This window comes from Gorilla gorilla, chromosome 9, assembly GCF_029281585.2.
Source record: "Gorilla gorilla gorilla isolate KB3781 chromosome 9, NHGRI_mGorGor1-v2.1_pri, whole genome shotgun sequence".
Classification (NCBI taxonomy): domain Eukaryota; kingdom Metazoa; phylum Chordata; class Mammalia; order Primates; family Hominidae; genus Gorilla; species Gorilla gorilla.
The window spans coordinates 11375783-11390889 of NC_073233.2; the positions used below are offsets into that span (position 1 = coordinate 11375783).

The 15107-nt window shown below is 35.2% G+C and overlaps 2 protein-coding genes across 2 annotated transcripts; one reads left to right on the plus strand and one right to left on the minus strand.

Annotated features, from left to right (window-relative positions):
• Positions 1–567: 567 nt before the first annotated feature.
• Positions 568–1509, plus strand: LOC101147885 (olfactory receptor 51G2-like). Its single transcript, XM_004050532.5, has one exon. The coding sequence runs from the start codon at positions 568–570 to the stop codon at positions 1507–1509; it is 942 nt and encodes a 313-aa protein (XP_004050580.5).
• An 11219-nt stretch (positions 1510–12728) lies between these two features.
• Positions 12729–13706, minus strand: OR52E2 (olfactory receptor family 52 subfamily E member 2). The gene is given in 1 exon segment (XM_019036118.2): positions 12729–13706. A coding segment is annotated over 1 exon segment (978 nt).
• Positions 13707–15107: the final 1401 nt, after the last annotated feature.

Sequence of the window (15107 nt, forward strand, 5' to 3'; positions counted from 1 at the left end):
TTGCTTGAGAACAGGAGTTCGATGCTAGCCTGGGCAACATAGCAAGATCTCATCTCTAAAAAAATAATCTTGTAATCCAAGCACTTTGGAAGGCTGAGGTGAGGGGATCACGAAGCCAAGGGATTGAGACCATCCTGGCCAACATGGTGAAACATTGTCTCTACTAAAAATATAAAAATTAGCTAGGCATGGTGGCACACGTCTATAGTCCCAGCTACTCAGGAGGCTAAGGCAGGAGAATCACTTGAACCCCAGAGGTGGAGGTGACAGTGAGCCGAGATCACGTCACTGCACTCTAGCCTGGTGACAGAACGAGACTCCATCTAAAAACAAACAAACAAACAAACAAAAAAAACTCAATAAATGCAGTGAAGAAAACTAAATTAATCGGTAAAATAATAAATAACCGGTGGGGTAATTAAATATAATGAGCACAGACACGATCAAAATCATTAAACACAGAGCAGCATAAGTTAAAGTATTGTTTCTTGCTACAATTTTGACTTTTGCCCTAATTTTCCATATTCTTGTTTCCTCACCTAGACTCTAGGTTCATCCATTAGCACAATGTCTGTCTTCAATACTTCTGCCTTATACCCTCGCTTCCTCCTAACGGGCCTCTCAGGCCTTGAAAGCAGATATGACTTGATTTCCCTGCCCATCTTCTTGGTTTATGCCACCTCAATTGCCGGGAACATTAGCATCCTCTGCATTATCAGAACCGAGTCTTCCCTCCACCAACCGATGTATTACTTTCTGTCAATGCTGGCATTCACTGACCTGGGCCTATCTACCACTACCTTACCTACCATGTTCAGTGTCTTCTGGTTCCATGCCCGGGAGATCTCCTTCAATGCTTGTCTGGTCCAAATGTACTTCATTCATGTTTTCTCGATTATTGAGTCAGCTGTACTCTTGGCTATGGCCTTTGACCGCTTTATAGCAATCCGAGAACCCTTGCGCTATGCAGCCATCCTAACCAATGATGTAATCATTGGGATTGGGTTGGCAATTGCTGGAAGGGCCTTGGCTCTGGTCTTTCCAGCTTCTTTCCTCCTGAAGAGGCTTCAATATCATGATGTCAATATTCTGTCCTACCCCTTCTGCCTGCACCAGGACCTCATAAAGACGACTGTATCCAACTGTCGAGTCAGCAGCATCTATGGCCTCATGGTGGTCATCTGTTCCATGGGACTTGATTCAGTGCTTCTCCTCCTCTCCTATGTCCTCATCCTGGGCACAGTGTTGAGTATAGCCTCCAAGGCAGAGAGAATGAGAGCCCTCAATACTTGCATCTCCCACATCTGTGCTGTACTCACCTTCTATACACCAATGATTGGGCTATCTATGATCCATCGCTATGGACAGAATGCTTCCTCAATTGTCCATGTGCTGATGGCCAATGTCTACTTGCTGGTTCCACCTCTCGTGAACCCCATTGTCTACAGTGTTAAGACCAAGCAGATTCGTGACAGAATCTTCAATAAATTCAAGAAACATGAAGTGTAGATGACAGAGATTCTGAAACATAACTTTCCCTCCATTCCCCATATATTTGTGAGAAGATTTCATATAATGTTGAATTTTAAATTCACATATTACCAATGATATTTTGACTTTAAGATACTAGACCTAAACCTAAATAATTATAAATCTGTATATTTTCCAATATAGAGAATAAAGGTGTAGTTCTATTTTATGGTGAAGTTATTCATTATACACTGTGAAGGTCCTCAATATATCTGAGAAAGATTTAGATTTCAAAAGTTTTCCTATGCCTTTTAACCTAATATAAAAAAATTTAAATACAAGTTGTGATCCTCTGTTCAGGGAAAAAAAATATTTCCAGCAGGAGAACCTCATACCAAAAAGAGATGATGAACGAATAAAACTTAGCAGACTTTTAGAAGTGTAGAATAAAGAAACGTTGGACCAAATTAATTGGACCGATTGGAATAAAGCAGAAACAGTGATGATTTTGTATGTAGGAATCTACAGAGGGCTTTCTAAGGAGTAGAGAACCTATGAGATCTAGACTGCTGTCTGTTTTTTCTACCTGGGTTTTCAGTACATTTTTCAATTATTTATGACAGTCTCAAGTCATTCTACATCTTAAAATGTGTTCCTTATAAGCTGAGCGAGAAGGAATACAGTTTATTTCCCATGTTGCTGTACACACACTGTCCTGATCATCCTTTTCTGTGTTCCCAATGGCATTCTGCAGTGAAATGCTTAACATGTTTTTTAAAGATTATAGTCTTCATCTTTAATTATAAGATTCATATAGATACAGATTTTAATTACTAGAAAATCCTGAGATGTTATGCTAAGAAGGCTTTTTTTTCAATTAAAATGATCAGCTGAAATATCCGTTTTTAATTTATATAGCACAAGAAAGTATCCTCAAAGAATTGTATATACTCTTTAATTCAATTTCATCACCTCCCTCTCAAACCTGAATCTGCTGTGGTCTGATTTTCATCTTCATGATTCCACTGATTTGCAGTTTATGATGTTTCTAGTGCTCTACTTTTTACTAAATTGAACATTCACATCTTGATTAAACTTCCATTTTCCTTTGCATTATTAACCATGCTTTTCTTTTAAAGTAACCTTATTTTCAGTTGTTTTACATTTACAGAAAAAGTTAAATATGGCACAGAGTTCTCAAATATCCTGCACTCAATTTCCCCTATTGTTACCATCTTACATCAGTAGAATACACTTTTTACAATTGGTGAATCAATAATGGTAATGTATTAACCACAGTTGCATATTATTCAGAACTTTTTTAGTTTTTCTCCTAATATTCTTCTTGTACTCCAAGATCCAATCCAGGATATAACATTGCATTAGCCATCATGTCTTTTTAGACTACTCTTAATTGTAAAAGTTTCTCAGTCTTCTTTCATTGTCTTCAATTACTTTGGCATTTTTGAGGACTACTAACAGGCAGTTTGTAAAGTGTTCCTCTGTCAGGATTTTTCTGATGCTTTTCTCATTATTAGAGTAGGTTATAAGACCATAGAGGAATAATACCATTTTATTGCATCATATCAATAATACATATTAGCAACATGACATCACTGTTGATGATGACTTTATTCATGACTAGGGTAGTATTTGTCATGTTTCTCCACTGTCAACTTAACCTTTTTTCTTTTTAAAAGTCCCTCTTTTCATACTGTACTTTTTTAAAGGAAGTCACTTTGCAAAGCCTACACTGAAAGAGTGGGAAACCATGAGGACAGATATCTACTTGAAATTATTGTGTGAGAGATTTTTCCCTTTCTTCTTATTTACTTGATCCTTTATTTATATTAATAATGACTTCTGGATATTTATTTTATACCTTGGATTGTAATCCAAACCTGAACTCATCTATTTTGGTAATTTTTGTTTTTTAATTACTAATTCAATATCTTTATTTGTACAGGTCCATTCAGATTTTCTACTTACTGAAGTCAGGTTCAGTAGCTAGCATCTTTCTAGGAATTTCTTCATCTTATCTAAGTATTATATGATTTTTATAGTATTCCTTTGGATTTTTAATTTCTATAATGTTTGTAATAATGCCTTCCCTTAATTAATTTTTCTAGTAATTTAATTTTCCCTTTTTTTCTGAGTCAATGTAAAACCAAAAGTTTTGATTTTATTAATTTTGTTTTTGCTTTTCTATCTATTTTATTAATTTCTGGTCTAATCTTTAAAGTTTACTTCCTTCCATGTGTGTAGTTTGCTCTTCTTTTGTGAGTGTTAAGGTGGAAGTTTAGGATATTGATTCGATATCTTTATTCTTCCTTAACGCAAGCATTTGCAATGATAAATTTCACTGTAAAATCTGCTTTGGAGGCATACTATGAATTTTGACATGTTTTGCCACTATTTTTATTAAAACAAAAGTTTGAATTATGAAAGTGTCAAAGTATTATTTCCTCACAGTTTGGTTGACTCATTGATTACTGTGGTGGTGTGGTGCTTACTTTTGACATATTTGTGAGTTTCTGAAATTGATTTTTGCTACTGATTTTTAATCTTATCCCATTGTGGTCAAAGAATATACTTTATTCTTATTTATTAACTATTTATGTCATTTTACATGTATTGCAGTTTTATTATGGTGTAGCATACGGTCTATCCTGGAGAATGTTCCCTGTGCACTTACAGAAAATGTATATTCTATTGTTGAATGAAGTGCTATATAGTGTTGTTCACATTTCTACTTCTTTGTTGATATTCTGTCTAGTTATTCTATCTATTTTTGTCTATTATTGAAATCTATTTTTATCCATTAAAGTCTTTGGCCTGGGCATGGTGGCTCATGCCTGTAATCCCAACATTTTGGGAGGCCAAAGTGGGAGGATATCATAAGGCTAGGAGTTCAAGACCAGCTGGGCAACATAGCAAGACCCTGCCTCCACAAAAAATAAAGAAAAAAAATTTTAAAAATTGCTTGGCATGGGAGCAGATGCCTATAGTCCCAGCTGCTCAGGAGGTTAAGGCAAGAAAATTCCTTGAGCCTGGGAGTTTGAGGCTGCAGCGAACTACAGTTGCACCACTGCACTCCAGCCTGGGTGAAAGAGTGATACCCTGCCTGTCAATAAATAAATACGTAAATAAATAAATAAAATTTTAAAAAAGTCTTCGACTATTATTTTTGAATTATTTCTTCCTTCATTTATGTCCATTTTTGTTTCACATGTTTTGCTGCTCTGCTAATACCTGCATATATGTTTATAATTGTTATACTTTCCTGTTCTTTCCCAATGAGTATATTTAGTATATTAGTATATTTAGTATATTTAGTATATATTAGTATAACTTTAGTATATTCAGAGAGTTTCGCTGCTGCACTGCAATTGATATAGGATTTGTTCATGACCTCGAAGTGAAATATCATACCTATTTATCAGTCAATAATGTTTCCAGCTCTAGAAAACCATGAATCCACTTTCTGTGGTCTATTAATTTGTCTCTTCTGAACATTTCAAATAAAAAGACTCATGTAAAATGTGTGACTTCTATCACACATCATGCAGTATGTTTTCTATTCCCAAACATATTGTAGCATGCATCAGACCTTTATTCCTTTTTATTGATGCATAATATCTAATTGTACAGTTATACTATATTTTATGTATACAGTCATCAATTGATGGACATTTAGGTTATTTTCAAGGCTTGGCTACTATGAGTAATACTTCTATGGACGTTTGTATACAACCTTTTGCGTGACATGTGTTTTCAGTTCTCCAGGGTATATACATAGAAGTGGAATTGTTAGGTTGTGGAAAATCTGTGTTTAGCAAATTGGGAAATAGAAATTAAAACCACCATGAGCTATCACTACCAACCTATCAGAAGGACTAAAATTAAAAAGAATATATAGGATGAAACAGCAAATGCTGGCAAAAATGTAGAGAAACTTGATCTCTCTTACATTGCTGGTGTGAATGTAAAATTGGGCCGCCCTTCGGGAAAACAGTTTGACAACTTTTCCAAACCAAATATGTTATTAATATATGAACCAACAATTGTACCCATGGGTATTCATATCAGAGAAATGAAAACTTACGTGCACATGAATTCCTGCACAAAATGCTTACAGTTGCTCTGTTAATAATTGCCAAACAATGGAAACAATCCAGACATCCTTCAGTGAATGAATGTTCAACTGCATCAACACATTATTGATATACACAACTGGGATGCATCCTCAGATAGTTATGCTGAGTGAAAAAAGCTTTCATCCAATATGATTCCATTTATGTAACATTATTTAGATTATGAAATTATTGAAAAAAAATAATTGATTTGTGGTTTTCAGGATGTAAAGCCAAGGGAGTGGGTCAGGCATGGTAAGGACGTGACTGTGCCTATAAAAAACAACTTCAGACATCCTTGTGGTGATGTAAATCTTCTGTATCTTCAATGTCCCAATGTTGGTATCATGGCTGTGATGTTGCTTTGCGAGATATAAGTTGGGAGAAAACTAGGAAAAGGCTACATACGGTCGCTCTGTATTTCTCACAGCTGCATGCAAAATGAAAAGTACCTTATCTTTTATTTTTTTTAAAAAAAAAGCTTATTAGGAAAATAGGTAAAATGTGTACCCCTCTGTGTTTGGGTACAGTGTCTACAAATGTCAATTTGCTCAGGTTGATTGATGGGTGTCATTTATGTCTTCTCTTTCCCTACAGATATTCTACCAACTTGCTCAATCAGTTACTGAGAGTGAGGTGTTAAATTGCTTATATTTGTAGATGTCTTCATATCTCTTTAAAGTCTACTAGTTTTTGAAAAATATATTTTGAACTACTGTTGTTACACAATGCCCTTTAAACTAGTTTTGTTCTGAAACGTATTTTGTCTGATATCAGCATATACTCTTTAGCTTTTCTTTGTTAATTTTTTATGGTAAATCTTTTTCCATTTTTCTACATTTATGATACCTAGGTCTTCATTTTAAATATAGAAAACATATAAGCGGGCCTTGCTTTTTCTCCAATATAATAATCTCTAACTGTTAGTTCATGTATTTAGGCTGTTCATTTTTAATGTGATTATTGATATGTTTAGATTAAAATCTACCAGTTTTCTAGCATTTTCTTACTTATTGGATCTGTTTTTTGTTTCTTTTCCCCTCATTTTCCACTGTGTCTTGGTTTTACTCAACATTTTTAACTGAATCTGTTATCTCCAATACTGAATCATTATTAATATAGTTTTTTCTTAATATTTGCAACATGTAACTTTAATTAAGTATAGTGTATTTTCAAATACTATACTGCCTCATGCACAGTGTAAGAACCTTCCCATACTATATTCCTAACTCTTCCTTTTCATTTTTAGTGTTGCCATTTTATACACATCATATAATTTTACTATTAAGTTTTACATCATATAGAATATTATATAAACGATATACAGGCATGCACTGCAAAATGACATTTCAGTCAAGTACAAATCTCATATAAAATGGTGGACATCCAGTATGCTAAGGTTAATTTATTATTGAAGAAAAATATTATTTTTTATAAATTTAACATAGCCTAAATGTACAATGTTTATCAAGTCTACAGTAGTATACAGTTATGTCCTAGGCCCTCACATTTACTCAACACTTAACATTCTTTCACTCACTGACTCACCCAGAGCAATTTCCAGTCCTTCAAGTTCCATTTGCGGAAGTGTCCTATAAGGGTGTACCACCTTTTTATCTTTTATATTGTATTTTTGCTGTACTTTTTGAAATGTTTAGACATATTCAGAGACACAAATACTTACCACAGTCTTACAATTGCTTACAGTAGTCGGTACTGTACATGCTGTACAAGTTTGTGGCCTAAGAGCAATAGGCTTTCCCACGTATCTTAAGTCTGTAGTAGGCTATACCATCTAGTTTTGTGTAAGTACACTCTATAATGTTCACACAACAATGAAGTTGCCTAATGATGCATTTCTGAGGCTGTATCCCCATTGTTGAGCACACATGATTGTAATATAAAATATTATAAAGTCATTTTATACTGATAACCTTTTTTTTTTTTTATTTCTACAGCCACTTATCTTTAAGAGCAGCATTGGCAAACTATAGACCACCACCTCCTTTTGTGAGTAGTTTTATTGAAACAGAGATATGCTCACTTGCTTTTACATTATATATGCCTCTCTTTGCATTTCAGTGATAGAGTTAAATAAAACCATATGGCCATAGAATTGCAATAGAAACCATATGACCTTGAAAACTCCACAATAATTAATCTCGCCCTTTATAGTATGTATACTGAACTCCATTTCAGCTACATTCAAAATAAGAAAGTAATTAGTTTTAAGTTCAATCATTTCATCACTGCACATGAAGTTCTAGAGTCTCTATCTTCTTGAATAGAGGGACCTAGTCTGGCAGAGCAGCTGCAATTATAGCTACCATCTGTTTAATTTTATGAATTGTGTTGTGATTATCTAACAAATACTATGAAAAAAATAATTGTGTGTATGATTAGTTTCACCATGTTGCTAGTCTCCAACTCCTGAGCTCAAGGGATCTGCCTGCCTTGACCTCCCAAAGTGCTGGGATTACAGGTGTGAGCCACTGCACCACCTGGCCTGGTTTTTTGTTTGTTTGTTTGTTTGTTTGTTTGAGATGGAGTCTCACTCTGTCACCCAGGCTGGAGTACAGTGGCGCAATGTCAGCTCACTGCAAGCTCCACCTCCCAGGTTCACGCCATTCTCCTGCCTCAGCCTCCCTAGTAGCTGGGACTACAGGAACCTGCCACCATGCCCGGCTAATTTTTTGTATTTTTAGTAGAGAAGGGATTTCACGGTGTTAGCCAGGATGGTCTCGATCTACTGACCTCGTGATCCACCTGCCTCGGCCTCCCAAAGTGCTGGGATTACAGGCGTGAGCCACCTCACCCGGCCCTGGTTTTGTATTTTTAAAGCTTGAAGTTCATCACTAGTATATAGAAATAGAATTATTTGTTGAATGTTGATTTCTATCTCCTGAGGTCTTGGTGAACTCATTTAATAGTTTTGCTAATTTTTTAATCTTTTATATTTTTTACATGAACAATCTTGTCATCTATAAATAGGAAGAGTTTTATTTTTTTCTGTTTATTATCCTTTTTTTAATTTTTAAAAAAAATTTAAGTTCTGGGATACATGTGCAGAATGTGCAAGTTTGTTACCTAGGTATACATGTGCTGTGGTGGTTGGCTGCACCCATCAACCTGTCATCTAGGTTTTAAGCCCCCCATGCATTAGGTACTTGTCCTAATGCTCTCCCTCCCCTTTCCCCCAACCCCCCAACAGGCCCTGGTGTGTGATGTTCCCCTCCCTGTATCCATGTGTTCTCATTGTTCACCTCCCACTTATGAGTGAGAATGTGTGGTGTTTGGTTTTCTGTTCCTGTGTTAGTTTGCTGAGAATGATGGTTTCCAGCTTCATTCATGTCCCTGCAAAGGACATGAACTCATTCTTTTTTATGGCTGCATAGTATTCCATGGTGTACATGTGCCACATTTTCTTTATCCAGTCTATCATTGATGGGCATTTGGGTTGGATCCAAGTCTTTGCTATTGTGAATAGTGCTGCAATAAACATACATGTGCATGTGTCTTTATAGCAGAATGACTTATAATCCTTTGGATATATACCCAGTAATGGGATTGCTGGGTCAAATGCTGTTTCTGGTCACTAGAGAAATGTAAATCAAAATCCCAATGAGATATCATCTCACGACAGTTAGAATGGTGATCATTAAAATGTCAGGAAACAACAGATTCTGGCGAGGTTGTGGAGAAATAGGAAAGCTTTTACAATGTTGGTGGGAGTGGAAATTAGTTCAACCATTGTGGAAGACAGTGTGTTTATTTTTTATTAACTAACTGCACTGGCTAGAATTTCTAGCACTATAATGGATAATATTGGTGAGAATGCATTTCCTCGCCTTTCTTAGAGGGAATACATTATCTTTCACTATAAAGCATAATGTTTGATGTAGATTATGTTCGTCATTGTTCTTTTTCAAGCTGAAGAAGTTCCCCTCTATTGAAATTTTATGGGAGTTTTTATCATGTGTGGGTGTTGAATTTTGTAAAAATATTTTTCATAAATTCATTGACCAATATATTTATTTTTTTTCTTATTTAGGTTGCTAAATTTATAGATTTCACTGACTTTTTAAAAATTTTTATTAAGAAGTTTAATTATTAAATAAGCGTGCTTAAGGATAACATTTTTTTTAAGTGGACCAAGACTCATGATTGGCTCAACTTCAGAAGGTTAAATGTATACACTCATCAAAGGATTTCAGGCTTAAAATGCATTCAGTACACCAAATTGAACCTCTCAATACTCTAGAACATATACATAAGCAATGGAAAAATTTTTTTTTGCACAGTCATTTGTTATTCTCCAGAGCTTAAGCTAATTTATGTTCTCTTGGAAAAGCCAGAAATCAAAAACATTAACAATCATTTATGTAACAACAACTTGTATTAGTTGTACCATTTGCAAAATTTAAACAAACTGTCATCACAACTTTTCACATACGTAAATAAAAACATCAATATCTTACTGTTCACGATATCTTATAACCCCTGTCCAAACATCCATCAAGTTATAAAGAGACTGTTTTAGATTAAACCAAAGATTTATTTGACGAGATAAAACATTTTGTTGTCACTTGTGCAACTTTGTGTTGCACACCAGTGAGTACCCCTTTGATTAATCTAGCCTTCCCCTCTTACTGTTTCATGTTCTTGGCAGGAAGCAGATATTTCTAAGCCATTTGACACACTCAATAATGTTTTACAGTGAAGAGCCTCCAGTATAATTATTCTTAACTTTACTCACTATCCTATTTTCTAGTGTCTTTTTCTCTCTCGCTTTCTGGATGAAAATATTTCTCAGAACACACCTCATGTCTTCACACTTCAGCATCTAAACAAAACTTCTCTGTTGACATGAGCACTTATTTTTCCCCTCTTGGGCTGGGTTTTTATGACTTTCAATTCCAGGTCAACATTTATTCATTCTCATGTATTCTGTCACACATATTTAGCATTAAACAGAAGCAAATTGCAAACCACCAAATATTGGAAGAGAGGTATTTACTTTACTTGGTTTTTCACTAAAATGGCAAGAATGCTATAAAGACTCCCTTAAATTTGTACGTTTTACTAGTTTTAAAAGGTTTGGTCATTATAAGACATAGAATGCTCTTTATGGTCTAATGTCTTTTGTGTTTTCTCTATTTGGTCTCCTCATTAATACTTTGGTTAATTGATGCATATTTTTGAGTCACTGGTCACTTAAATACATACATGAAGAAAATAAAATATTAACATCCTGTGTATCGACTGAGTTTGTATGCAGCCCGCTTTGGAGATCAGTATATCAAAACCTGGGAGGATTGTTGTTCAGACATAGTGAGTTTAAACATTTGTCCTTTCATATGTGGTAGCTAATAATCTCTAGAGCTCATTTAGCCATATTAAATATAATCATGAAGAAGAAACAATAACTTGCATGTGTGTTCATGTGTGTGTGTGCTATTGTGATATGTATGTTTCTGGTTGAACTATTAATTCACCAGCAGGCATCGATTGCTGTTAGTACATGTGGTGAAAGCATTAAGGAATTATGCTCCTGGTTTATAATTTCAGTTACAGGGAAAAGAAGTGGAAACAGGCTGACAAAAAGTGTAATGAGTGATCAGGATGGGAGGAATTGAGTGTCACTGGAAAGGGACATACAAAATATAGACAAGCAGATATACGAATACAGTCAAAGATGGTTTAGAATGAAATAAACAAAATGCATTATGAAACAACTATTTCAAATAATAAAATTAATCCAGTTGTGTGAAATTAAATTCTAATTTTAAAAATTCTACTAGGACAGATAATTTCAATTTTTCTCTCAACAAGGATATAAAAAATATTTGGGGGAATTATGGTGAAATGAAGAATGAGAGATAAACTTAGAGCTAATTTTTTCTCAGCTTATTATTCTTACGCTAAAATCTTGGTGTTTTTCCACCCCAAGATGGTTTCCATAATAGAAGAAAGTTTTGCTAATGGTTGGACTTTTATTTTTTAGTAAAGTATAAAACCTTATTAAATTATATTAAGTATGAATTAAAATCAATGCATTTGTATACTAAGTTCATTGACAGGGAGACTCAAGACTTTTTAAAAATAGGTTCTTCCCCAAAGGACCTATTTATTCATTGTGATTTTGAAAAATACCTCTTTTGTTTTAGAATAATTTTAGATATAATAGTAATTCGTGAGGATATTGCAGATAGTTCCCATATATCCCACATTTAATTCCCCTTATTGTAAACATCTTATATTAGTGTAGTCTATTTTCCAAAATTAATGAAGCAGCTAATTGATACATATTTATTGCTAAAGTTCATACTTTATTAAGATTTTCTTAGTTTTTAGCCAATGTCCTTTTTCTAATCCAGCATCCCATTTAGGATACCCCATTACCATTCAATCGCTGTGTCTCTTAAGGGAAGATAAACATAAATTATAATGATATAGAACAATTAAAACAAAAAGTATGGACATTTCAAAGTTGATGTTGCTCATTAATTTTAGACTCTATAAATTCCACAAAGTAAGGGAAGGTGACATAGTCAAAATTTTATCTCCAGCATCCTACAGTTATAAAAGTTGACACTCAGAAAATTATTATAATTGTATTGTAAGAAGCAGCTCCATGAAACATCAATTACCCAGCAAAAATGGGTGCATTCATATCTGATATAAACACTTCAACCAGCTATTCCAAATAATAGAGAAAAATAACATTACCTGCTTAAATGAAATTATAAGGGTATTGAATAGAGAGAACAAGAATACAGCAATATGGTAAAACCCCATCTCTACTAAAAAACAAAAATTAGCCAGGCATGGTGGTGCCTGCCCGTAGTCTCAGCTACTTAGCAGGCTGAGGCAGGAGAATCACTTGAACCCCGGGGACAGAGGTTACAGTGAGCTGAGATCATGCCACTGCTCTCCAGCCTGGGCAACAGAGCAAGACTCTGTCTCAAAAAAAAAAAATGCAGCAACAGATCTCAAAATGTGGTATGAAAAGCAGATGGAGAAATTCAATGTATTTAAATACAGAAGAGAGCCAATAAAGCCACATATTAGAATATAATTTTTATGACAAGACATTTCTCTCACTGAAATTTCATAAAATTGCATTCAGAACCTCGTATGTATTAGGTACTCTTCCTTTTCCATTCCTTGTTCCTGAAATAATATTTTCTGTACACATTTATAGATCTGCTTGGTTCTGACTCCATATATGACAGGATTGAGCATTGGTGGCACCACAACATGGAGACTGGCTAGGAGTATATGGATATAGCGGGACACATTTCGGCCAAAGCAATGAGTCACAAAGGAAAAGAGGGCTGGTGTGTAGAAGGCAAGGATTACACACACATGTGAACCACATGTGCTGAGGGACTTGAGTCGGGCTTCATGAGTAGGAAGACGGAAAACAGCACGAAGAATATGCACATAAGAAAGGGCAATGACTGTGATGTCAAACACTAGATTACAAATGGCACATAAACCATAAATAATATTGATTTTGATGCTGGCACAAGATAGACGAGCAAGACCCATATGCCCACACTAGGTGTGGGGAATGACATGATTCCCACAGAAGGGCAACTGCAATATAAGAAGTATAGAGGGAATGACGAAAATTAAAGCCCTCACAAACACACCAAGACCAATCACAGAAACGACCTTGTTGGTGAGGATGGCGCTATATTGGAGTGGATTGCAGATGGCCACATAGCTGTCATAAGCCATTGCCACAAGGACTGCTGACTCCATAAGTGTGAAGTTGTGGATAAAAAACATCTGGGTGAGGCAGGCTTCAAAGATGATCCCTCTGAGGTTGATCCAGAAGATTCCAAGCATCTTAGGGATGGTAGCTGTTGAGAGACCCACATCAATGGTGGCCAACATGGCCAGGAAGTAGAACATGGGCTGGTGTAGGCTGCTGTCAGTCTTGATCACAAGTAGAATAGTGAAGTTCCCTATGAGTGTGATCATGTACACAGCACAGAAGGGAAAGCCTATCCAGATGTGAAGTGTTTCTAGTCCTGGGATCCCCAGCAACAGGAAGGAGGAGGGGTGAAACTGGGTGTCATTAGGAAGGAACATCCAGCTTGTGAATGCATAAGTCCACAGTCTACAGAAATGTATGCTCACCCAATCTGCATGTAACCACACAGGCTTCTGCAGTTCGGAGACAAAAATTTAACATAAGAAGCATACATTTGTGTACATGATTTTTTGCAGGAAATTCTATCACTTTGAAACATACTGTATACAGAGCACTTTAGATAAGTAACAAACATCTCAGGGATAAATTCTTAGATGAATTTATACAGTAAATTAAAATAAAATGTTCTACATGATACTTTCAACTTTGCTAGCATTCTACTCTACCTAAACCCTATCAATATAACCTCACTGCCAATATTATGCTAAGATTTGCCTGAATACTTTTTACTTTAGCTATTCTCTCTCATTATTACCATCATCACCAAAGAACCCCTTTGAATTTTGAACAAGGTAGGGTTTTCCTAGCCCTTAAATGTAGTGGTGGAAATTAATTCCAGTTGATTGAATGATAACACGTATGGATTAACACAGACGGTGGGTACTCTCTATTCAATAAACACACAGACTGATCAAAATTTATGCCAAAATATACTAAAAATCACTTAAAGGTTTAAAACTGTCCATTTAAAAATATTTACTCATTATTACGTAAAATAAAATACAGAGTAACAGTGAAAACAGTAGCATCAACTACCAATTATTGAAGTACTGCCTACTATTTGCAAAGCTTTGTTATGTGCAAATCATCTCTAATTTATAAAAAGAACACCCTTCAAGGAGAATATTAATTTTTCATATTTTCCATGTAAGTGATCAATGAGTTTAAGAGACTTGTCAGATGTTTAAAATGCTTCTAATGGATGATCTGGGAAATTAAGCTAGGGATAAAAGTAGTGAATTGACATGGAAGGAAAATAGAAAGAAACAAAAGCGTAATGTATGACTTATCTGTGTTATTCACACCAGATAAAATACACACACACATGCATAATATTACACACAGGTTAGACAAATACACATTTTTTTCAAAACTCACAACATCCATCTGAATGACACGTTAGTATCTCTAGCTCAAAGCTGAGGCAATCATCACTTTAGGAATTTAAGATATATGTCAAATGTTTAATTAAAAACTAGTGAGAAAAAACAGGAGCCTTATAATATTAGATTTATGATAATGCAATCATGTTATTTATTTATTTACTCATATTATTATTTGAGACAGAGTCACACTTTGTCACCCTGATTGGAGTGCAGTGGCACAATCTCGGCTCACTGCAACCTCTGCCTCCCAGGTTCGAGGGATTCTCCTGCCTCAGCCTCCAGAGTAACTGGGATTACACGCACGGGCCATCATACCTGGCTAATTTTTTATATCTTTAGTAGAGACGGGGTTTCTCCATGTTGTCCAGGCTGGTCTTGAACTCCTGGCCTCAA